This window comes from Gavialis gangeticus, unplaced genomic scaffold, assembly GCF_001723915.1.
Source record: "Gavialis gangeticus isolate Ggan-Ray unplaced genomic scaffold, GavGan_comp1, whole genome shotgun sequence".
Taxonomy (NCBI): Eukaryota; Metazoa; Chordata; order Crocodylia; family Gavialidae; genus Gavialis; species Gavialis gangeticus.
In genome coordinates, this window is record NW_017728995.1 from 9,460,756 (window position 1) to 9,487,057 (window position 26,302).

The window sequence follows — 26,302 nt, forward strand, 5'->3', positions numbered from 1 at the left end:
CAGAGAGTGGTGGTGGATGGGTCATTTTTGACCTGGAGGGATGTGGGAAGTGGGGTCCCCCAGGGCTCGGTCCTCGGGCCTGCACTGTTCACCATCTTCATCAGTGACTTGGACAAAGGGGTAAAAAGCACCCTGTTCAAATTCACAGATGACACTAAGATGTGGGGGGATGTGGGCACACTAGAAGGGAGGGTATAGGCTACAATCAGACCTTGACAGGTTACAGGAGTGGGCAGAAGAGAATAGGATGGGATTCAACACCGACAAATGCAAAGTGATGCACCTGGGGAGGAACAACCGGCACCATACCTACAGGTTGGGAAACTCCTTTCTCGTCAGTGCAGAGGCAGAAAAGGATCTTGGAATCATCACTGATGCCAAGATGAACACGGGCTGGCAGTGTGGGGATGCAGTCAGTAAGGCCAACCGTAGCTTGTCATGCATCCACAGATGCATCTCAAGCAGGTCCAAGGAGTTGATCCTCCCCCTCTATGCAACACTGGTCAGGCCGCAGCTGGAGTACTGAGTCCAGTTCTGGGCACCGCACTTCAGGAGGGATGTGGACAACATGGAGAGGGTCCAGAGGAGGGACACTCACATAATCAAGGGGGCAGCAGGCATTGGGGGAGTCCCTGTTCCCCCGAGCACTACCAGGAGTGACCAGGAATAACGGTCACAAGCTGGTAGAGGGTAGATTTAGGCTAGTTATCAGGAGATGCTACTTCACGGTCAGGGCGGCTAGGATCTGGAACCAACTTCCAAGAGAAGTGGTGCTGGCTTCTATCCTGGGGGGTTTTAAGAGGAGGCTGGATGAACAGCTTGCTGGGGTCGTTTGACCCTAGTACTCTTTCCTGCCATGGCAGGGGTCCGACTCGATGATCTGTTCAGGTCCCTTCCGACCCTAGAAACTATGAAACAATGCTATAGAAGGCAGTCAGTTTGGTCAGGCATGACTTGCCCCTGGTGAATCCATGCTGACTGTTCCTAATGCCCTTTTTCTCTTCTAAGTGCTTAAAAATGGATTCCATGAGGATCTACTCCATGATCTACTACATGCCCAGCTTTTCTAGATAGTCCCTCACCTGTTCTTTCACCGCTGTTGGCTGCTCATCTCCTCCCCAAACTGTTCTGCCCAGTGCAGTATGGGAGCTGACCTTGCCTGTGAAGACCAAAGCAAAAATAAGCATTGAGCATTTCAGCCCTTTCTGCACCGTCACAAGGTTGCCTCCCCCATTCAGTAAGGGCCCCCACTTTCCCTGATCCTCCTCTTGCTACTGGCATACTTGTAGAAACTCTTCTTGTTCCCCTTCACATCCCTTGCCAGCTGCAACTCCAGTTGTGCTTTGGCCTTCCTGGCTTCATCCCTGCATGCCCGAGCAATGCTCTTATATTCTTCCCTAGTTATTTGTCCAAGTTTCCACCTTTATAAGCTTCCTTTTTGTGTTTTAGTTTACTAAAGAGTTCCCTGGTAAGCCATGCCATTATTTTGCTATACTTGCTAGTTTTCTTGCACTTTGGGATGGTTTGTTCCTGCACTCTCAGTACACGTTCTTTAAAGAAATCCATACTCTCCTGGACTCCTCTCCCCCTCCATCTGGCTTCCCAGGAGATTCTGCTCATGAGTTCCCTGAGTCAAAGTCTGCTTTTCTGAAGTTCAGGGTCCTTATTCTGTTGCTCTCTGCTTCCTTTCCTCAGGATCCTGAACTCTCATCTCATCACTGCTGCCCAAGGTGCCATCCACTACTACATCCCCCACCAATTCTTCCCTGTTTGTGAGCAGCAGGTCGAGAGGAGCATGGCCCCTAGTTGGCCACTCCAGCACTTGCACCAGGAAGTTGTCCCCAACACTCTCCAAAACTTCCTGGATTGCTTGCACACTGCTGTATTGCCTTCCCAGCAGATGTCAGGGTGAATTAAGTTCCCCACTTGAACAAGGGCCTGTGATCTGGAAACTTCCACTGGCTGTTTGAAGAAAGCCTCATCCACCACTTCTCTGGTCTGGTGGTCTATGGCAGACACTCATCACGATATCACCCTTGTTGCTCTGACCCCGACACAGAGACTGTCAGCAGGCCTATCTCCAGCTTCATACTGGAGCTCTGAGCAATCATACAGCTCTTTTACATAAAGTGCGACCCCTCCTCCTTTTCTCCTCTGCCTGTCCTGCCTGAACAGTTTGTACCCATCCATGACCATGCTCCAGTTATGCAAGCTATCCCACCACATCTCGCATCATTAGTGGTCTCTGCAAAAAACCCTATGAGGGGAGGTTGAGGGGTCTGGATCTCTTCAGCCTTTACAAAAGATGGCTGAGGGGTGACCTTGTAGCCGCCTATAAGTTTATCAGGGGAGGACAGCAGGGAATCGGGGATGCGCTGTTTACCAGAGCACCCCAGGGAGTAACTAGGAATAATGGGTACAAACTAGTGGAGAGTAGATTTAGGTTAGACATTAGGAAGACATTTTTTACAGTAAGGGTGGCCAGAATCTGGAATGGGTTTCCAAGAGAGGTGATATTATCCCCTAACTTGGAGGTCTTCAAGAGGAGGCTTGATAGTCACCTGGCTGGGGTCATCTGACCTCAGCCCTCTTTTCTGCCAGGGGCAGGGGGTCGGACATGATGATCCATTGGGTCCCTTCCGACCTATAATTTATGAAATCTCTGTTATTCCAATCACGTCATAGTTCCATGACTGTGCAAGGCCTTCCAATCATTCCTGCTTGCTTCTCAGGCTCTGTGCATTTGTGTACAACACCTGAGATTACTAGTTGATTGCCCCGATTTCTCAGGAAGTATGAAAGCACCTCTCCTGTTGCCCCCTCCTGTTTGCTCTTCCTTCAGGTCTGCCGCTCCCCCACTTACCTCAGAGCTTTGGTCTCCATTCCCCAGCCAACCTAATTTAAAGCCCTCCTCACCAGGTGAGTGAGCCTGTCGTGAAGACACTCTTTCCTCTCTTTGTCGGGTGGTTCCCATTTCTTCCCAAAACTTCTCATGATGTTTTCATTTAGGCAACCAGGTCTTGCATTGCTTTGTTGCACTGTTTGCATTTTGCACACATGCCTGTCTTACCCACAGGTAGAGGAACTTCATTAAAATATTCCCAAATAGGGTCTCTTTTACGGTCTGGTAAGCCTGTTGCCATGATAGGCTCTCTTTTCTATCATAGCATTCCCTAACTAGATCTCAAATCAGTAGAGAGGCTACACTCTGCTCAAAAATGTTTCTCTTTGTTTCTACTGGCCCTCTCTCTTTGCATTTATCTCCAGATTCCTCCTCCTTGCCCAGATCTACTTCACCCTCAACGATCCTCTATTTATTTAACTTTTTGAAACTTTGCAATTTTAGAGAGAGGTAAGGGCTTGACTGTACACACGAACTTGCAGGCAGACAATAGGGCTGATGAGTAGGTAATCAGATCTGTTATCTCTTATCTCCATATACTGCTAACAAAGAAGTATCTCTGGAGACACAAATCCAGTTTGAGAACTGAAACAAACTAAGCACTACAGAGATACTTAATGGATCTTCTAGACCAGTGGTTCCCAACCTTTTTTATCCACACCCCGCTGCTGGGAGTGGAGTGCAGCAGTGGCACAGGGGCGAGGTTGCTCCCAGCATGCAGCGTGACTCCTCTTTTCTGTGTGGCGCCGCTGGCATTGTCCCCCTGACCCTCATTTGAGTCGCAACCTGGGGTTGGGTACTGCTGTTCTAGACTGAGCACTGAATCCCACTGGGTAGAGTGGTTTTCTTTTATCTTTACTATTCTATAGAGGAGCCTCTGGGAACCCTGTAAGATTGGGCTCCTAATACAGTCCTTGGCCTGTTGTGACTTACAAAACTTTTCTAAAAAGCGTATATGACTATATGGTCTCAAATAGTATATAATTAAAAGTTATAATTCCTGTTCCATGATGATATTTTTGAGCTTTAACATATCTTAAATTAAAACTATATGTAGGGCTTTTTAAAAAAAGCATCTTAACAAAAAATTAAAAATATGATTAAATACAAAAAAAAATCTGATTTCAATAAAAAAATCCAATTTTTTAGTTTAAAAATTTGTTGATTTTTATCCACCCTGTTTTTAAGCATAGTACTTTGCACTTTTCCCCCCAAAATTTAAGCTTGGAAATAGAGGAATGTAGGACCAGGTCTCATCACGTTCTACTTCCCTGGGATTACAGACAACCACACCACCTAAACTTGATCATTAACTGATTACATTCAGTTTTACCAAAACTAAGAAGGCCGTAATCCCTAGTGCCCCAAGTAAAAATTGGTTTCACTACCTCATTCATCTGATGGTTCAAATTTCCAGCCTAAATTTTATTCCTGGCCATTTCAACCTACTTGTTTTTCTTCCAACATTGCATAGCTTATAAAGCTCTGCACCCTGCTCATTGCTCCTCCCCTCTAGTGTGTTCACAGAGAAAAAATTCTCAGTCTTTGGGTCTTCTGAGGACAGATCTCAGTGCAATTTGTCATGCATTTATAAAATATATATAAGGAAATAAAAGCCACTGATACTATAGGAGACACATTTCATTCCTTTTATAGAGGAAACTCATACCCCACCCACTCTGATAACCTTATGCTTTGTATACCTCTTAGCATCTAGGTTCCATAGTAAAAGAAAGGTTGGAGTACAGCTCTGAAGGCAATAGTTGCCAGGTGTGATCCTCATTCTCTGAACGTAACTTTTCTTTAAGTCATTGTCTATATGGACATCACCCAGTGTGCACGCTGGAAATCTACTTTGTTCAAGCAGGTAAAGAGCAAAGACTCACTTTGCATCTCTTGGCTAAGGTGGCAAATAACCCTGGAGATTTTTTGGAAGGGCATAATACTATGCAAATATGTCAAAGTATCTAGGAAGGCCTCAGTTCAGGAGGCACGAGGCTTCAGTGAGAAGAGTGGAAATTGTCCCAGGTTAAAATTTATAACTACATATGGGAGAAATTTTAAGTGGGTTCCAGTGGATCCCCTTATCAGGGTAGAGACAAATATGGAGGATCTTCCATGATAGCTTAGGTCTCTCTAGCTTTGCAAAGGGTTCACAACCAGGTAGGCTACGTTCATAAATTCATTCATTTATGTTCATAAATGTGCTGCCACTGACAAAAATAGTGTTTTTGTTAGCGCTGGTAGGACTAGGTTCAGATCTCATTGTGGAATGGGGTCTCTAACATACGGAAAGACTTTAGACAAGTGATCTGAGGACTGCCAGGTGAGGACACTGGTGGATGAAAAGCCAAAAAAGCCACCAGGTTGTTACAGCAAGACAGATACTCTTAAAACCTAATTTCAAGCATGTTGGGACAGGGGCCCTCACATTTGAGGTTCCTTGCATAGCACCATGCAGATAGCATATATATATATAGTTTATAGCTGCTATATCTTCTTTTCTAATCCAGATTGATTTAAAAAACAAGATGTAGCCCTCTTTCAATTGCAAGGTGTAAGGCAGAGCTTCCCAGACTTTTCCTCAGCGTGACCCCATTTCCTCAGCATGGCCCCTCACTCCCAAACCATAGTGCTCCACCCCCATGAACCCATCCGCTGATACTGCAACCGCATTTTGGGTCACGACCCACAGTTTGGGAACTGCTGGTGTAAGGGATCTAACAAAATAGTTTTAAATAGTTCCCAATTACCACGGGGATTTTTCTGTTAGTCTCACCACTCATTTGATTTAGTTACTTTCAGCTTTTTGAAACTCCTCCTTTGATAGCACTACCCATTTATACAATTGTTGGTTTGGATTTAACTTTACATTGGTTGTCGTTAAAGACCACTTACATGTAAGCAAACACTACTTTTAGTTCTGTTACCAATTACTCTAACTGTCCAGGTGAGGCCTAAGAGAGAATTTTGAGGCAACATTTTGAGTAAGAAACTTGTCACTCTGGGTTTCACTAACTGCCCCTTGAACAAGAGGGGAAGCAACTGAGTGTGCTGTTTCCCTGAAGGCAACCTTGCAAAGCAAGCAGCATATTGGTAGCAGTGCTCCAGTCTGCTCTTACTCTTTCAGAGAAATGGAGTGCTGACTTAAGAGCAAGCGCGAAGCTCTAACTGCTGCGCAGGCCTGATTCTGTGGCACTTCAGCCTTCTGGGTCTCAGATGGTGCATCGTGGAGCAAGGTTTCCTTTTCCCTTGGCTCAGAGCCTCAGTACCACTGAATATTAGGGACTACACACTGCATAGTTCACATCTCCAGACTCCTGACCTGTTAACACACACATTGCTGCACATACATATTTTCCCCATAGCACCATTTGGTATTGCTGCCACTTTGTTTTATTTAGACAAATGCAGACAAGTGCCAAATGAGAGAACAATCACTTTATTTGTTCAATGAATTGTAGCACTACTCCCTGCATACATTCATGAAAATGCAAACCCTACCTGCCTCATACACTTGCCTGATTGTTTCAAGTATATGACCAAGCTCTTCTGCATGAGTTTCTTCAGGTTGTCATCAGGGAACGCTGGCTACAGTCACTCGATCCACTGAGAGAGCTGCTCAGATTCCTTTGGCCATCCGTAGTCCCTCAGATTCTGCACAGCATACAGCAGATCAGCAATATCCTGAAAAAGTAATGATTGGATGCATCCAACCAAACATTAAGCATCTATACATAGATATAGATATATATAAATCAACCATTGTTTTAGCTGCTTAAATCAGTAGCTGAATGGTTATTTTCTGGAGTTGAGGTGCCCTGTGTATGAGTCATAAGTCACAGATGCTATCTGAGTGCAAAAGCCTCTAGAGACATGAAAAAAACCACCCCCTGATGACTGCATAAGCGTCATACTGCAGATTCATCAGTAAATTTCCCATAACTAACTGGTCACCAACCAATAGCTGTTGGGAGTTTCCAACTCCCGTATCACAATCGGTGCTTGCTTTTCCATGCTCAAAGACATTATCAGGCAGGCCAGAAGATGGCAATGCCACAGCCACTGCTCCTCCCCTGCAATGCCACCTCTTCTCCCCACCATTATCACAGAAGCTCCCTGGCTCCACAGATCAGATAAAACGGTTGCATCTGGGCCATAGGTGACCACTCCACAGTCAGTTTCCTCAGCTCAGGTCTGCATAGATCAGTATGGTCTTACCTTGTCTGCAGCACTACCATCTCCAAGCACTCTGTACTTTTTTCCCCACACCCAGAATTAGTATTAGACAGTCTGGAAATCAATGCAAATCACCATCATTCATATCGAGGGGGCCCTCTCCTTTCAATAGACCATAAATGTTTTCAGAGAGCATACCATAGAATTCTACCATGTGCTTTGTGAGATCTTTGGCCACCATGGTCTCTTCTATGGCTCTAGCACAAGTCACCTCACCCAGGTGGATATTCATGCAGGCAAGGGTAATGAGGACTCTGCAGATTCAGCAATGCAATGCCCTGTACATCACCAGAACTTAACAGCATTCTGCATTCAGCATTCTGCACGAATGCCACATGCCCTCAGGGGGTACAGCAAGATCCCGCAGACGGTGGCAGCGCTGTCAGCAGTGGCAAGCAGGGAGCTCCCACGGGCAGCCACAGCACACAGCAACCACCCACAGACACCACTGGTAGCATCAGCAGCAGCAATCATGGACCGCATGCAAACGCCGCCAGCAGTGTTGGCAGTGAGGCAGGGGGGAGGTGGCGGTGAGCAGGGACCAGCCACGAGGCGCCATGAACAGTGGTTGGCGACAGCAATTGCAGACTGTCCACAGATGCTATTGGCAGTGTCGGCAGAGAGGTGGGGGTGGCAAGCAGTGACCGCCCGCAGGTGCCGCTGACGGTGCTGGCGGCACCTTTTTGCAAAGGGTGCACATGCACATGCGTCCACCCGCTACACATTGCCAATGAGCAAGATCACACAAAGGCATCTCTGCTGTAAGAAACATGAAATGGGGCTGTCCCTTTGGCCTTCACCGGCTTTGTGACCAATGGAAGTTAAAACCTAGGATTTCCAAAAACCTTGGGCCAAATTCACCATATTTACTTTTATCCCACAAAGAATCAGGGGAGGCATAGTTGCAAGCAGAGCTATTAATATACTTGTGCAGCCCCATCCTTTGGCATGAAGCAGAGTCCATACCAGGGCTGTGCAAAATGGCTATGTTTTGTTTCGGATTTGGCCATTTTGGAGGACAGTGATTCATTTTGGATCACTGCTCTGTTTCGATTCGGCCGAATCTGTTTCAGAGTTTCAGCACTGATTCAGAGATTTGGATCAGCTGGGTGGCTCCACCTGGCTGTGCCTGCCTCTGCCCTGGCAGGGGGAGCCATGGGAGAAGCCCCCTTAAGGCAGCCCTGCCCAGCCCCATTCCCCACCCGGCTCCAGCAGCAGCGGCGACTGGGACTTCTGAGGACTCGTGGCAGTGCCCGCTCCCCACCACCCGCGCAGTGGGGATAGTGGGAATCGCCCCCCCCCCCCCACATGGCAGCTGTCGTATTGCACAGGTGCAGCATGGCTCAGCAGGGCACCATGCACTGTTTGGGAGCTGGGGCTGAGCAATGCCAGGCTCCAGCTAACTGCTGGAGCTGCCCCAGCTCCTGGACAGTGTGTGGTTCCCTGCTGAGCCATGCTGCACCTGTGCAATGCGACAGCTGCCGCGTGGGTGCCAGGCAGGGAGTAGCAATCCCTGCTGCCCCGCACTGCATGGGGGGCTCTGCCATGAGCCCTCAGAGGCCCCAGTCACCACTGCTGTAGCCAGTGAGTGCAGGAGTTTTGTAGGGCAGGGTCCGGCACCACTCAGCCCCAGCAGCCCCAGCTCCCAGACAGCACACAGCGCTCTGCCAAGCTGTGCTGGCACCTGCCGCAATCCCCGCTGCTCCCACTGGCTCTGCCATGAGTGCTCAGAGGCCCCAATTACTGCTGCTGCAGCCAGTGAGTGCATTTTGTTTTTTTTAAAGCAGTGGCAAGTGGAGCCTCTGGGCACTCGTGGCAGAGCCCCCCCTTCAGCATGGGGCAGTGGGGATCACCCTTCCCCCCCCGCCCCGCTTGACACCTGCACAGCAGCTGTTGCATTGTGCGGGTGCAGCACAGCTCAGCAGGGCACTGCACGCTGTCTGGGAGCTGGGGCTGAGAGGTGTCGGGCTCCAGCTGCCAAAGCGTGCAGCGCCGTGCTGCACCCACACGATGCGACAGCTGCCTTGAGGATGCCAAGCAGAGGGGGAGGGGGGCAACTTCTGCTGTCCCCTACTGCACGTGGGGGCTCTGCCACAAGCCCTCAGAGGCCCCAGTTGCTATTGCTGCAGCTGGTGAATGCAGGGGTTTGTTGTTGTTTTTAAAGTGTCTGGAGGCTGGGCCAGGCAGGGGATGGGGCTCCTCTGGCCGTGCCTGCCTCTGCTTCAGCAGGGTGAGCCGCAGGAGAATCCCCGATGGCTGCCCTGCCCAGCCCCATCTCCCACCCAGCCCCAGCTTCCTGGCACTTTTAAAGGAGGGCTGTGCCATACTATTCCCAGGGGCGCCTCCAAAATGTTTCAGAAATATTTTGGATGGTTTTGTTTCAGAGATTTTTCAAAGTCTTCCAGTTCATTTCAGATTTGGCATTTCAGTCACCAAAATGGGCCAAAACACCTCCGAAATGAAACAGCTGCTGAAATTTTGTACAGCCCTATTCCATACCACCTTTCATGTTCCCCCGTGTGCCCCTCCCCCCTGTCGATTGGCAGGAAAGTGAAAGCCATGGTTTTAAACATGGAATGGTTTTTGCCTCCCCAGCGGTCAGCAACAAGCATCAGGGCCACCAGGGTCCCTCAGCCAATCAGTGGAAGGAGGCAAAAATGGCATCCTATTTAAAACAGCAGGCTTCACCTCCCCGCCAATCAGAAATGAGCTGCAAGTGCGGTCCTTTCACCAATCAGTGGTGGAGGGGCACATGGGGGAACCTACAAGATTAAAGGAGCCACAGCGCAGCCCACTTCTGCCGTGAATTTGGTAGGCCCTTACCCTTACAGTAATTGTATACTGAAGGCTGCTGTTTACTATGTGTTGGTGCTCAAGCACCCACCCCTAAACCCATCATCTATATATTTATATGCATGTTGGTCAGTAGGGAACACATGGAAAACTGTATAAGTAAAATCTACCCGCTTGGTGTCATGGAAGCAGTTAAACCATGCATGTGTGCTCGTCTCTAGACAGTTCCATGGTTAGGAAGGAACTCAATGAGAAAGGGCTTCTACCCTTAGCCGAAACTAACCCTACCATTTCCCAGCTCCACTCATCTTATGTAATACCGATTCAAAGTGGGGGGTGGCAGTGCAGGTTAAATACACAGACAATGATTACTGTATATTAACCTTTCAGTTCAAAATATTTTAACAGGCTTAGCAAATAATATACTGCATATACTTCTCTCTTTGTAACTTCCAAATTAAATGATATAGAATGACAGATTAAATAATTTGCCAGGCAAACAGAATGAATTATACGGATATTAAAGCAGTTTCCCAGACTGCACTGCAAGTCCTAAGGGCTGTGTCAGGTACATGAAAAATTCTCCAGATGAGATTTCTGGGTAGGACAGCTTTTCAACCAAGTACCCCAACAATTCTCCCAGCCCTCTCCTTTCCTTAAAATGTTGTTTGCTCACTAGATGATTTAAAAATCTGGGTATATAAATGCAATTCCACCCACAGCCTGAAAAATTTGGTGTTTCTCCCACTCTGGGAATCATGGAATAATATGCTTCTTCAACCTGAGTGTTAAAATCGAAACTGGTAACTGATCCAACTATATGAAACAACCCTCCCCAACCCCAATCCCCCAAACATTTCAAAAGAATTAAATACGAGATTCTTACTAAGGTCTGTTCCATTTCTAGATAAGCTCTGAATAGGGCAGGACAGGCCAGTGTAAGGAAAAAGAAAACCGTAGTAAGTTGGTATGTGATTGTCTTAAGGTAGGGGTGTCAAACTCACCTGGCCCTGCAGGCTAAATGAGTGGCATGGAACTAGTCCACAGGCTGAATCAGGCCCACGGAGCCCCCTCCCCACTACTCCTGATCCAGCAGAGGTAGCACCTGCCTTCCTGTGCAAGGCACTGCATGCGGTGTAGCCTGGAATTACATCCAGTGTGTGCCACAGGTGCCTGGGCACTGCATGCGGGGATGGTCCAGGATAGTAAAAGGGACTCCACAGGCTGTATATATCTGACCCCCTGCTGGCATGGAACAAAGCAAGGATTTTTCTTTTTTTCTTCTGTACTGAGGGATCAGGGGGAGAAAGAATGCTCTTTTCTTGGAAAATCTTTCCAACTCAGCTATTCCAAAGTCAGAACACGGGACACTTGGGGAGATCTTCAATCAGCACAGAGGAAACAGTGGAGACTTGGAGACAATTTGCTATCAGATATAACAGGGATTTGTAAGCACCTGGAGTAAGAAAAAAGCAAAGGATGAACAAAACAGGAGACTCTGCTACTTGTCTTGCCAATTGTCAAGGGAATGAGAATCAGGATTGGGCATTATGGTACTTACTCACATACCACACACACACACATCCCCCACACCAAATTAGCTCTCTGAAATTGGGGTGCATGTCTTAAACGGGGAAGCTAATTTTCTATGCTGGAATAGAAGCCTTACCTTCATCTTCCTTCTTTCTGGGACAACAAGCAGCAGAGGCACAGCCCTCTATTCAGCCAGAGCTAGGGTTAACCCTCTGATAGCCACTCTCAAATTGGAAGTAGTTTTTGGCTGAGCAGCCAAGAGCTGTTGCCGATTCAGCACCTGTGAGAGGGTTAGCTCTAGCATTTGCCTAAGCAGGACTAAGAGGGGTAGTGAGCTGAAGAGTATGTTCTCCCCCTTGCTCTACAGATCAACTTTTGGCCATGACTCTTGAACAAGTTTTATTTTACTCATTCTGCCAAGGTGTGTGTCTTATTCGGAGGCATGTGGCTTGTGAGAAAATACTGTATTTTAGCCCGTGGTCCCCTAATGGTCATAAGAAAACAGTCCCCAGTGCCACTTCACCATAGGTGCACACAGTTTCACCTCCATGCTACTCCTGTCACACAGCCACTGGAAAACTTTTGAGTTGTAAAATTTGAATTGGAAATATCTGACTGGTCACTAGCAAACACCTGAACCAATTTGAGATAGATAGCTTTCACATGATAACACTCCTTCCGGAGTGGTGCAGCCTCCATCATTTAAAAATGTCCAAGTGCTAGAGGGGCAGGGACAGTCTCCTTGCATAGCTCATTAAAGATATGCTTCAATGGGTAGAAGTTCTGGAGTTACTGTTGATCACCTCAGATCTTCATGACAATGTGATTCCACTATGCTCACCTACTTGTCCTTCAACTGCATATGAGCAATCCACTGGTGCAGCAACAGAGAAGTATTCTTACGCTGGCACAGGCTCCCTTTTCAAGTCCTTCTGTCTTCCATGGATTAGAAACAGCTCCTGAAATGCTTTCCACCACCTGAAAAATATAATATCTATCCTGCTGTAATAAAAGTTCTGTCACAACAAGAATGGCTCATCTACCTGCACTAAATCCTAGCTCTGGCACTGGCTGGGAAGGATAGAAGCAAGGAATAAGCAGAGCTAAACATTTCAGTAGTCTAAAACTCACTTATGCTCAGCTGGGGACAGACAAATGTTCCTACAATATTAGCTATATTCCTAGACCAGCTAAACTTTTTAGGCGCTAAAAATCCAGGCAGGAACAAGCCACATAAAAAACTTGGAACCCAATAAACGAGACTGAAATACCACCATAGACACAGATACATAGGTATGGGTTGTGTGAGGATGGCGTATGGATGCTAGAGGATAGACAGGCAAAAATACATCTAAGTCAGGACTTGCGTACACAACAGAATAGACATACCGTTATTGAAAAAGTATTAATCTTATTTTTCTAAATACTTTTCCTCAAGATTTTTGGAAGTTATACCAATTCTGCACTACTAAATCTAGAAAGATCAAGTAAAACAGTAAAAGAAATTAGACTTCTTAAAATATAAGCCAACAGACCCAATTGGAGTATGACAAGACTCTCCAGGGAGCATCTTCAACATTTCTTCTCTCAGTTATAAATGCACTAAACATCTAAGCAAAATAAGTGGGAGCATACAAAGAATACAAAAGTTTAAGGAATGATGGATACACTGTGCAATCCTCAATTCAAAAGTACTTGCTTCAATGAGACTCACACTCATATGTCAGACTTCACTGCATCATTCCAGCCAGATATTTACAAGTTACAAATAGTAGTGAGACATGGAGAATCCCTCTCCCATAAGAATGTATTTTTATTTAGATACAGATTTATTAAAATACCAAGTACGTGAAATAGTACAAATTCAGGATATTTGTAATATAAAACTACATTATAAATTTTTATAAAAGATCTTTTTAAAAGCCAGAAAACTAACATAAGACATTCTAAGAGGAATGACATCCTAAAAAGACTCCAACAGACATGCACTTAAGTATCAAATTTTAAAAGTATTTAGGTATTTAATAATGCAGATAGCAGCACGGTAAGATTTTCAAAAGAAAAGGTCATACCTGCCTAACTCCCATTGGTTTTAATGAAAATTAAGCACTCAGAAGTTTCTGAAAATTCCAGTAAGAGCTTAAATATCTCTTTAAAAAATCTGGTGGTTAATGTCAAGGGAAGTTACCTATATAAACTCTAACATATAGAGAGATTATAGGAACTTTTCTACTTTGAATACAAACTGTGTGCTTAATAGGCAGTGGTCTAAAGAAAACCATACCAACTTGCCCACAAAGCATCTACCTGGTGCTATCCTTAATTTAAATGTAACCTATTAGAACCACAGATCTACATATAACTGGTCTGGACTCCTTTTATGCTGGCTACTTACTTACTCCTTCCATTTGATTCAGCCTTGTCAATGAAAATAATTAATTCTCTCCTAACAGACTGTTGTTTTGTTCAGGTTACAAAGTCTAACAGGGAATCATCAGCTCTGAATAAAGACCTACTAATAGTATTTCTTTAAAAAAAACAAGTCAACACTGGGAAATTTATTTTTTAAATCTTACATTTTGGGCTGACCTATGCCAGAGTGATTTTTTTATACTAAGTGCTAAAATTAATTATTTGGGATAAAGACCCTTGGTTATATGGCATATACAAGAGCTGTCACTTTAAGTTATCCTATTACAGTGTCTTGTTTTCAGTGCATTAATTACTGAAAATAATCCAATCTTGCTTGGTCGTGATGATTACTGGCCCCAAAATTTTAAGTCTTAAATTACTTAATTCGTTAATATCTTAAATTCAGAGCTTGATCTGACTGCCCTCAAACTGTCACTGGAGTCAATACAAGTTCAAGGCTCTTGGCATCTTGCAAAAACAAGCTTTCATTTGGCAGAGATGCAGGGGAGAGGAGGAAGGAGGAAAAAGAAGCCTTCTGCCTGTTCACAGTGAGCTTTTAAAATGTCATGAGGAAAACAGTAGTTTCTCAGAGTTTAATAATTGTGTTTACATTATTTTAAAATACGCAATAGTTTGGAAACAATGCCATAATACACCACATGTGATTGTTTTACAATAAAATCAGTTACAATTGTCATTAAAGGCTACCTATTGGCATATTATGAAAAAACTATGAAATTTTTACAAGGCATCAATTATCACTTGGAACTCAGATGTGTTTAGGTAGCCTTACAACAACAATCTATGGACTGGTGCTACACGGAATTTTTTCACTGTTAACGGATTACTCTTCCTGTTTAAAAAAAAACAACTAAGGGCAAAATCCTGTTTCTACAGGGAGTTTTGCTACTGACTTTATTAAGTGTGAATATGGAGTTCCTAGCATCTTAACTAATGGAATAAGCCATGGTTTAAATTAATCTGATTATATAGTAGGAACATAAACACTTATTTCAGACTGAACTAGATCTCAATTATTCTTGTAATTTAAGAAACTATTTACACTGTATTTTTATTTCATGTTGTTCTTTCTAGAATTGAAATTCTGCCCCCATTCATTTGAATGGAGGTTTCCCAATGGCTATTGTGGGTCCACTCAACATTTAGCAAAAAGTAAGTGGCCCAACCTCATAAGGCAGCAAATATTTGCTGAATAGAACAATATAATGTCACACACATTCAACACCTTTCAGGACTATACTCTTGCCAAGTATCTTCAAAACGTATCATCCAAAAAGTTCTAGAGCAACACATTTATCTCCAATTGAAAGGATGTCCCCATGACTCTGTATTTATGTATAAAAGAAAACACAAAGTAACATGATTCACTAATAACCCAGATGAAACCCTAGTCATTTAACATGTGATAATGAACAAATAGTAGGCCCAATCAACCCTGTATGTAAAAAGCAATGAAGTACATAATACAAGATTTCATTATGCTGGGGTCAGTGACTGGCACTTCCATTTACTCATCTCAGCTTTGTCCAAAATAGAGATTTAGTGTCCATTATTAATTCTTTAGTACATGAATTTATACCCTTGTTAAATGGGGGTTGGTAATAGATATCCCTTCTGAAAAAAAAACAACCTGATTAAACTGCACTTATTTTTTTACAAATTAACCTAGGGTCATTTTTTTTTAAAGGGATGAATGTTTCAGTAGCTTTTAGATATAAACTGAATGAAAAAATCTTGTGAAAGAGTTCATTTACAATGAATATTCCTACAGTTATTCCAATTATTAAACTAAGATTTGAAATTCAGAAAGAAATAATTCTTCCTATAAATTCTGTCAGTAAATGAGATGTGTGGGACAGTATTTCCATTAATGTCTGCAAAATCTGATCTAAATCCTGATAAACAAACTGCAACACTTCTGAAATACCAAATGAAGTAGCATCACTTACAACAACTGACAATAAAGGTTTGCTAAATGAAACCATAATTATTACTACTATAGATATTAGCATCACTACCAGAGGGTTTACAGACTGCAGGAATTCCTTAGATTGTCCTCTTTCCTTCTCATTGTTTTTCTTGCATACCTTTCCTTTCGAAGCAAGTTTTATTTTTGGAGTGAGGATCTTGTTAATCTGACCAATTTCAGTTTTGCACCATACATCCTTCAACAGCTGTCCCACTCGTGGATAAATCTCAAAAGGCTTGGTATCTGGTAGCTGCTTTTGTTTCAAAGCTTTTACACGTTGGCGCACATTATCAATCTTCTCAAGAAAAACAAGTGGAGATGACTCTTCTTTAATAGATGTGTTCAGTGACATTAAATCAAGCTGTTCTTCTCTTATTCCTTTCATCTTCTCAATGAGCGGTTCATATTCTTCAATAATACAAGTATTAACTTCATCCAAAGCGGCTAGCAAAGCTTGCTTTTTATGTTCCAATGTCTCGTTAAGTTTCTTAAAATATTGCACTACAGCTTTCTTGTCATCTTGAACTATATTTTCACACCAAGATTTTTGTTCTTCTAACTTTTCAATTAGCAAACACACATCACTCCAATGTTTATCAGTTAATTGTTCAAGGAGTTTCCCAGGAGTCTCTATTTCTTTCATATAGGCACTCTGAAGGTCATCTATGGGATGACCATGATGTTTACCTATCGTAAGACAATGGCCACACACTAATTTTCTATCTAAAAGACAATAAACATTTAATGGCTGTCTATAATGTTCGCTACATGTAGCAACATCTGGATGGTCTTCTTGCTGATACTTTTCAATGATAGCCTTCAATGCAAAGTTGATAGGTAACGATTCAGTACCAGAAGGAGGAATTTCAACAATACTTCTACAACTTGGACACTTCAGTGGAAGCCTCAGTGGTCTCCATATGGAGAAGTTACTTGACAACTGAAGAACACTTTCTAGGCAATTTCTGCAAAATGTGTGGGAGCATGGTAGCACACGTGGGTCTTCAAATATACTATAGCAAATGGAACACGTTAATTCCTCCTCAAAATTATGCATTTCCTATAACAGAAAAAAATACAATTTAGTCAATTTATAGAATTTAACTATATATGTAATCAACTGATTTTTTAAACTAGTGAATTAGCTGTAAAAGAAAAAAAAAGAGTGCTGACAGCTAAAGAACACTTTCCAGGCAATTTCTACAAAGTGTATGGGAGCATGGTAGCTTACATAGGTTTTCTAATATACTATAGAAACTGTGGGCTGCATTTAAGTGACTACATATCATTCTCTCCATTTCCAGCTTTTACACTACAAACAAGAAGCAAACTTCATAGCTGCCTCTACTAAACATTACATTTAATATAAGAAAGGACAGGAAACATAAAAAACCCCTTGTGAATTGGCACTGCCTGTGAATTCAACCAAGAAAAAAGAGAATCAAGCAGTATAAATTTAGGAAGTAGGATTAACTTTTAAAAAAAGACAGAACATTAAAGCAATTATACATGTACTTCCCTAATGTTATTTTTTTGTGTAATCAATCATTACAGTTAACGCAGGGAAGTTGAATAATAGACAGAGAGATGGTCCACAGTATGCAGCTAAACACTCCTATGAGTATAATTTGTGGATGCTAATAAAACATAACTGAAAAAAATCTACAAGTTACTGCAAAACACATCATGCAATAGCTGTCTGTTTATCAGTGATTGCACTTCCTTTATTCAGTGACTGAGGCTGCTTGCAGATGTTAAAAAAATGTGCTTTACCAGATGCAGCAGCAATCAGCTATTACATAAAAGTGCTAAAAAAGCCCCACTAAAGTGCCCGATCTTTATAGATGTTGAGCGATTTGGGTTGAAGTAATGCACTGCCTCTTCTGGACATGCCTGGGGCTTCATGAGGGAACACACCAAACTTAAAGTAAAGCACTTTATTTGGGTTCTTTTGTCTACAAACACCCTGACTGAAATGGGGAAGACTGATTCCTATTTAGGAATCTCCTGAAACAATTCCCCATGTTAAAAAAAAGGCATCACTGTTTGACTACAACTTTTAAAGTTTTGATTGTATTTTTTTAAATATTTGATTAAGCATGTCCACACATTCAACTACAGAAGGGGTATCAAACTCATCCAGCCCAGGTTGGGCCCACAGAGCAGCCCTGCACATGGCATGTGGTATGCAGCCTGGACTGGCCCAGCACATTGCAGGTCTGGCAGGTGCTGCACATAGAGCTGGAGCCAGTGCACGCTCTTCACACAGCACACAGGAAGCAGCTAAACTATTGGCAGCACCACTGGCCAGATTGTAGGGCTCCACAGGCTGAAACTGGCCCACAGGTCATACGTTTGACACCCCTGAACTTAAAAAGCTCAAGTAATAGCAGGAAAAAAAAGACCATTGAAACATTTAACTTGTAGATTTCAGCCAACGCTAGTGAAATCACACTGGCTGAATCTCAAAGACTAGGACATCCAGTGTTATTGCTGACTACCAAGTTATTCTGCTTCTTTATACAATTGTTTTACTTAGAAAGTTAATATTACCACAGAATATTTTTGTGGCATGCATTTCTTGACCCTTTCAACAACCCATCCTAAACTCTAATCTGAATCAGAACACCCTCTATCACTGATTCTCAACCAGGGAGTTGTGAGATTCTTTTATGGATGCTATCTATGCATTAGCAGTTACACCTGCAAACACTTAAACATGTGTTTGTATTGAAGAGATTTGATATAGGAATCTACAGCATCTGACCCATTGTGGCCAGGAGAACTGCTCTGTTACTTTTCTTGTTATGGCCAGCAGAAAAATAATGTTGCCTTTAGTCAAAAATGCACCGCAATACACTTTGAAATAGGATGTAACTAAATTAAAAATGGTAACAAAGGGGAACTTTGAGGCAACAGAAGTTGTCAACGACTGCCCTATATCAGGGGTTGGCAATCTATAGCCTGTGGGCCAGATCCGGCCCACAAACAAGAACTGCCATTTTTCACTGCAGGGACACTGATATATGTGAACCTGGAGTCTGTCGGAACGCAGTAATTACCACACTCCAGCAGAGCCGATTAATCCCATTTCAAATTAATCAAGTCTGCTCCAATGTCCTGTAATTATATACAGCACATCAGAGCATGTGTATAGGAGCCCTAAAAGACTAGAAGTCCAGCTACATTGTTTTTGTATCATCATGACTGATTATCTCAGGGTGGATAAAAATATATTTAAAAAGAAAAGGTTTATTCATGGATTTTAAAATAAATATATTCCTTTTTAAAAAGAAAAATATTCAAAAGTAAATTTGAAGTCATAACACCCTATGTTAAGGCTTATAAATTATATATGGATTCAATAACATTAAAATAAACAGATTAAAATAAAAAAAAACAGTAGTATGTTTGCTGCTACATTTTTAAAGAAAGTCTAACTGCTGTGCTCTTCAGTGGTATAACACCTGAAAGGGGAGTTCTATATATTCCCAAGCCAGGTTTTGCCTGTGTTAGCCTAGTCTTCAGATACTGAGAAAAACATTATCTTAATTTCAGTGTATTCAGTTAAGTTTAAAGACTTGTTCATCCAAAGCTGAGATAATGATCAGGATTTGAAAAAGCAAGAAAAACTGGTTTTCTTCTACTTCAAAACAATGAATTAAAATAGGTATTGATGTATAAAATGTATTTATGTTAATTAGAAGCATCACTCAGTCAACTAATAACATATTCTTATAGGAAAAATATATTTTGGTAAGAAAAAAGATACATGTACCCAGTTAATATGAACATTTTATTTAGCTAATAAATTAAAAATGTTATTTTGCATATATTATTTATTTTATTTTAATCCAAACAGCACTTAATACAAATCACCTAAAAATAACCCAATAAAAAGGTATCATTATTTGCTACTATAACAAAAACATAAAAATTAAGGATCAGAATATGCATGTTACATTATAATTATAAAATAGATGGGGTATCCTCCCACTTAACAAATTTTGTTTTTACTAACCAAGAAAAAAAAACTACATCAGTAAAAAACTAAGTAAGACATGCAGAAAAAAAAATTGGACAAATTATTTAAATTAAATCTTTAACTTCTGAAGAAAATCAATTATGCAAATCAAATGATCCTTCTCAGTTTTATATTAGTGATTATTGTAAATACATAATCAGTTAACTGATATCAGTCATGACTGAGATACTAGCACTTATGTTTTATTCATTACTTGAAGCTTTGCATACAGAAATTTTTCCTTCCTCGAGGTTAAACGAGTTGGGGAGCAGAAGGGGAAGACTGCTCTACTTACAAAAAGCAATAATTTGTGTCTGAGCATTCACCACTGTGCATAAGTTTAAACTATTTAATAATTATTCTTATTAAAGACAATGAGGCATTTCTCTGAACTGAATAATTTATTTAGGAAATTTGCCGATTTTCAGAAAGAGCAACAGTGGGTTGTGCCTGCTGGCACTCAGGTTTATAGAGTACTGTTGATTCAGAGTGATGTGTTTTGTTACAACATCAGGAACATCACAGGTTGGGATTAAGATCCTAAGCAAAACTGGGTGAGGAATCCTTTCCTGTTAGTCTGTTATTTCTTGAGAACTCAGTTCATTCTCACATTAGACACATGAAATGATTAAATCAAAAATCAAATTAATGTGCATTTGGGAAAAAAATATTTCAAGGAAACGGATTTTTTTTACTTCTACTTATACTTAGACACCAAGTTAACAATTCTTAATATCTACATTATTGAATTTTAGCAGGTCAAAAAGTATAACCCTGAATTAAAAGAGAAAAACAAATTAAAGACGTTCAAAAGAAGATGATCATTTCAACTATACTCTTGCAGCTATATATATATTATATAATATATATGAATATATAAATAACAACCATTAACTGTCAAGGCAAAGCTATTGTTTTTTTTTTAAATATTAACTGTGGCCTACTCTCTCCTTATGTCTAAGTCAAGATTGACTTTTCTTCTGTTGAGGAAGTATATCACTTTGCAGCTTTAAATTAATTGCTTAAAAATAATATGAATGAATTCATAAGAATATTTTCATCAGTACTCTTTATATGATTATCTCAAATTATGAAAAAGAATACACACTACAACTAAACAAAATTTACCTTCAGGAAATAAGCTAGTATTCTTGAAGTCATTCAAAGCTTGAAGCTCTGAATAAAGTAGAAAACATGACCAACTTACAGGCCTCCACTCAATTCAAGAGTGTTTCATAACCCAAGAACTGCACAGCTACCAGGCAGACAGAATCACAAAATGTCATTACCACAGAAACACCTTGGTTTGTTTCCCAGGTAACTGAGATTTAAAATTGTGATGGCAGCTGCTTATTAGTTACAAAAACTCAAAAAGGAATTACTACTCAGGAGTAACTCCCATTTTCAGAGTACACTGCCTCAGAGGGCAACACTAAAGTGTGAACTACATATTTTATCTACAGAATCTCTTAAGCAACACTGGCCAGCTAAGATTATGCATATAATCCCCAAATCCAATTTACTGCTGTCAGAGCTCTCTGAAGGAAAATGCCAATAAAAAGCCATAGCAAATTTGTCCATCTTTGTCATAAATACATGTATATATTTCAATGCACTATTCTAAGAGTTGCTTCTGGCATTTGGCTCAGGTATTTTACAAGTTTTAATCTACCGCACAGTGGGGTCCCATGCTACAGCAGTCGGGGGCATCGTCTGTGGTATTCTTGCACAGAGTATTTCCTTGACAAGCACAGAGGAAACAAACCAGGCACCACCTCGGTTCAGTTTCACTCCATTCCTTACAGAAGTACACAGGTGTTGCGCAGAAAAAGTAGTATCAACAGAAACTCATGTGGGTTGAAGTAAAAAGGGTTAGGAGCAGGAGAAGAATCAGAGAAAAACACATCCTAAAAAAAGGGAAGAAAGGAAAACAAGTAAGGTTTCCTGGAAGGGAGTCAGCAGGAAACAAACAAGCTACTTACATTTGGAGTGGAGATTAGTTTTTTTTTCAGATACTCAAATTGGACTGGAAACTGAACAAAATAAGACCTCATGGCTTGAAAAAGGTGTGTAAAAAAATGAAGGGGTGAATTTTCACTGCATTTCTGTTGTGAGAATGGCTCAGTTGTGAAGCTGTGAGCAGTCCACAAATTCTACTGGAAATAATGGACTTCTTTTAATAACAACGCGTTAGGAAAGCTTTCCTAACAACAAAATACAACAGTGGAATAATTGTTTTTAACATAATATTGGATTAGCAACATAGCACATTAAAAAAATTAAGAGAAGCTTCTGTATACAATCATAACCAGGTTTCAAAATTAATTTCCAGTTTGTTGTGTTTAATTTGTGCAATAACTTAGAGCACAAATTGCTCCTTTAAAAAAAATAATTTATTCCATTTAAGCATATCAAAACTGTCTAAAACAGTGGTGCATGGGCCAGATGACTAGCCTAGGGCTGGTCCACAGGCCAGATCCTTTATGGGGTTGGCACATGAGAATGAGCCCTGCACATCTAGATCGGGCCCCATACCACCTCAGCCCCATGCACTCAGATCCTCAGCCTAGCCCCGCATGCCCGGATCAGTCCTATAGCCATACTACCCAGCCCACCCAGTCAAGAATTTTGGCAGTGGGGGAGCAGAAATTAATGCTGACACTGCTCCCCTGCCAACAAATTATCAGACCTACCGGGAGACCAACAGGCCAGATGACAGCTCTGCAGGCCAACTGGCCAGCTGGCTGGGGGTTGAGTGTCCCTGGTCTAAAAAGTTTTGTAATTAAAAAAAAAATCCATTCCAGAATTAAAGATACAGCCACTATCCAACTAATTCTGTTATGCTCACAGCGAGAGCAGGCTGCCTGCTGCAGGCTGGGGCCAGGGGTGGTGCCAGGCTCTTCCCAGCTGAGAGGGGGAGCTGGACCAGGGTTGTGTGTAGGGCAGGCAGCAGTGGCACTGGGAGAGGGGCTATGGGGGAGCTATGGCATGACTGCAGGCACCCTCCTCCCCCCCACCATAGCTTCCACCCTCCCAGCACCGCCACCACATGCCCTATGCGCAGCCCAGGGCCATGCAAAAATCTGGAGGCACATGCCCCAAGTGCCTTCCCTGGGGGTGTGCACAGAGGCCAGGAGCTACCCCTCCTGCACCCACAGCACCTGGACAAGCCACTTGTATCTCCGTCCTGAACCCTGCCTAACCCTGGCTCTGCAGCACCTGCCCCTGTCCCAGCCCTTCCCCCACCGCTGAGCCCTTGGACACTGCTCTCCAAGCTGCCGGCCTGATAAACTTATGAGAATGAAGTGGAAAATTAACTGAAGAATTACTTCACGGAGCCCTGCTTTCATGGTGTCCACTTCATTGGAGTGGAGGAAAAGTCAATGGATAGCACTTTCCAAGGCTTGCTAAACTGGCTAAGAGTTACCCATGCATTCCAGGATCCTCTGTGCCTGCAGAATGAGTCTTTGCTACTGCTGGGCTTATTATGAATACGCTGCACTAAAAATTGACAGCAGAGCATGTCAATGTGTTAATTTTTCTCAATAAGAATCATCAACAGAGTTGCGATGCAGATTTTTGTTTTTGTTGTTGCTTGTTTGACCTCAACAGAAACTTGAGATGTCATTTTTTTCTAATTAGATTTTTTTTTTTTTTTTTTCATTTTTGGAAGGCAAAATGTTTTAATAGCGAAGACCGTGTGTAAATAAAGTTGTTGGGGTGTATCGCTCCTGAAGTTTTAACCGGGGTATTTTACTTCTGGAAGGCAAAATGTTTTAATAATGAAGCTTTTACGTAAATAAAGTTACATATAGAAGTTGCTGCTGTTTGTTGTTCTTGTGAGGGGAGCAGGACTGAGACATTTTCCCTTGTGGCGTGGTTGGACTCCTAGCCCAGAGTCACTTGGCAGGCTCTCCCCCCACCCACTTGCAGGGCAGGAGGCTTGTTGCCTGCTCCCTCTCAGCATTACCTGCCCACTGCAGCTGCCATTAAGCCCCTTGCTTGCTACAGCCACCCATCACTTCCTAGGCTGTGCTGCTTGTCTGGCAGGGTGACCACTGGCTCCCTGGACTTGTTTGAGAGCCAGTGCGCACTGTCCATTGTGTTCTGCCCAGTGTCCCCTCTTGGCACTCATTTGAACCAGCAACTCCCATTCCTGTTTTTTGTATTATTTGTCCCAAGGGATCTGTTGTCCCATTTTCCTGTAGCTTCCCTGCCTGAAAGAGGCTAATAAGAAACTTGGTGGATTGGGCCCACATGATTTTAAAGTGTAACAAAAAGGCCTGTCTGACAGGGCTAGTCAATGCTTTGGCCCCCAGTTTCCCGCAGACAGGTGAAGCCCCTCCTGTGTGGTGGGATGGGACAGGTGCCAGCCTGGGGCTCAGCACCCCACTGATCTGATTTTGCATTGCAGAGCCACATATTGGAGCCCAGTGCCACGGCACCCATCCTCGTCTGGATGCGGCACCTTCTGTTGCTGCAACTGCAGCTGCTGCTGGCAGCACCTGCACACACACCCCACAGCCAGACCTGCAGGGACCAGCAGGGGAAAGATGGAAGCAAAATGGAACGGGGTAGCTCTCCCAGGCCTGTGGTTCAGCCCCATGAAACACTCCACTCACCTGCCTCCTCTGCATCCAAGCCCAGGGGACCCACCTGGCAGCCCAGCTCACTGAGGTGCAGCCCTTGGGAAGCCACTGAGCTGGGGGGCTGAAAGCACCTCACTGGTGCCAGGCTGGGCAGGGGTGCCCTGCAGGCTGGGCCAGAACAGCTTCACGTGAGCCAGGAAAGGGGTTGCCATACCACATTAATCATTTAGCAGGTTAAGCAGATATTTTTTTTTTATCAGTATTTTTTTTTTTATCAGCATTGTAATAACACGTTAAGCAGATTTTTTTTATCAGTATTTATATCCCTAATATCACATGTGGATTAAAGTACTTGGTACCCCCATGATGGGGTGAAAGGACTCCATCTCCAGGAGAAAGGTATTTGATGAGCAAAGATCCAGGTTTTCCATTTCCCACATAAAAATGGAAAAAACCACAGAATTCCTGTTTTAATCAGAAAACGTGGATTTTCCCTTCAGCGGGGAAACCCGTGGATTTTCCCCTTTTGTAAAGAGCTCTGAAGGCTAGCTGAGTTCCAGCCTGCAAGAGCTGTTTGCAAAAGAGGCAGGAAACCCCCAACCCTGCCCGGAGGGGGAGGGGGAAAGGGCAGGACCCGACGTTCTCACCTACCAGAGGCTGCATCAGGATCACCCTTCTTCATTCCTGGAGGTGAGTGGGGCTTGGGGGTTGAGGGAGTGAGGATGTGTTGGGCGAAGAAATGGAATGCCTGCTGGCTAATGGGCACTCCTCGTGGGGCTTTCTCCACCACCTTCCCCTCCCTCAGCCTGGGCAGACAAGGAGATTTGAGGGGGGGAACAGAGTGCGTCTCAGGGCACAGTGGCAGAGGTGTGAGGGGCACTGCCAGCCCCCCACCTCAGCTCATTCTGTGCCTGCTCCCAGAAGCAGGGCCGGGGGAGCGATGGCAGCAGCGCCCCTCTGTGGGCCACAGTCTGGGTAAGGGGGAGCTCACGCAGGGCACCCGCCACTGCTGCACCGTGCGCCACTTCCAGCAACCAGAAAGCTGCACAGAGGTGTGCTGGTAGCCGCCGTGTGTGAGCTCCACCCAGCCAAGCAGGCATGTGAGGCCCGCAGCGGGGCACTACTAACCTCACCCCTGCTCTGGGCAAGTGATGAGGGGCATGTCAGTGGTGATGCAGTGGTGCTGGCAGCCACCATGGCGTGCAACCAAAAATGCAGTGTGGGGGCAGCGGCCAGAAGCAGTGCAGTGCTGGCCACCAGCAGCAGCATGGTGGTAGCCACCGTGTGCCAGCACCACTGCACCGCCGCCACACCAGTTGCCCAGAGCAGGGTCAGGGGGGCCAGGACAGCAGTGACCCTCTGCGAGATGCACATGCCTGCCCGGCTAGAGGGGTAAGGAGGGCTCACACGCGGCAGCCACCACCACATCACCACATCCCGTGCGGCTTTCCAGCTGGGGGCAACAGGTACAAGGTGCGGTGATGACTGAGCAGTGGTGGTAGTCTGTGCATATTCCCCCAAGCCAGGCAGTGCACATGTGGCCCACAAAGGGGGACCGCTGCACTCGCCCCCCTCTTGCCCTGCTCCTGGGAGTGGGCACAGTGAGCCAAGGTCGGGGGGAGAGGGGGCACTTCGGTGTGTCACGTGGGGCCTGCAGTGCCCCTCACCCCTCTGTTGTTGCACCCCAGGGCATGTTTTTTTCCTATCTTCCCCTGCATGTTCACCCACCTGGGCTGAGGGAGAGGAAGGTTCTGGGAAAACCTGCACTGGAACTGCCCACCAGCCAGCAGGCACTCCATGTTTTCTCCCAACACATCCTC

The 26,302-nt window shown here is 43.7% G+C and overlaps 1 protein-coding gene across 1 annotated transcript in view; it reads right to left on the minus strand.

Annotated features, from left to right (window-relative positions):
* Positions 1-13,259: 13,259 nt before the first annotated feature.
* The window catches only part of TRIM59 (tripartite motif containing 59), a 19,347-nt gene continuing 6,304 nt past the window's right edge, over positions 13,260-26,302 (minus strand). Inside the window, exon 2 of the mRNA XM_019503227.1 lies at positions 13,260-16,929. Coding sequence (XP_019358772.1) covers positions 15,703-16,926 — 1,224 coding nt within the window. The 5' untranslated portion in view covers positions 16,927-16,929 and the 3' untranslated portion in view covers positions 13,260-15,702. The remainder of the gene's footprint in view (positions 16,930-26,302) is intronic.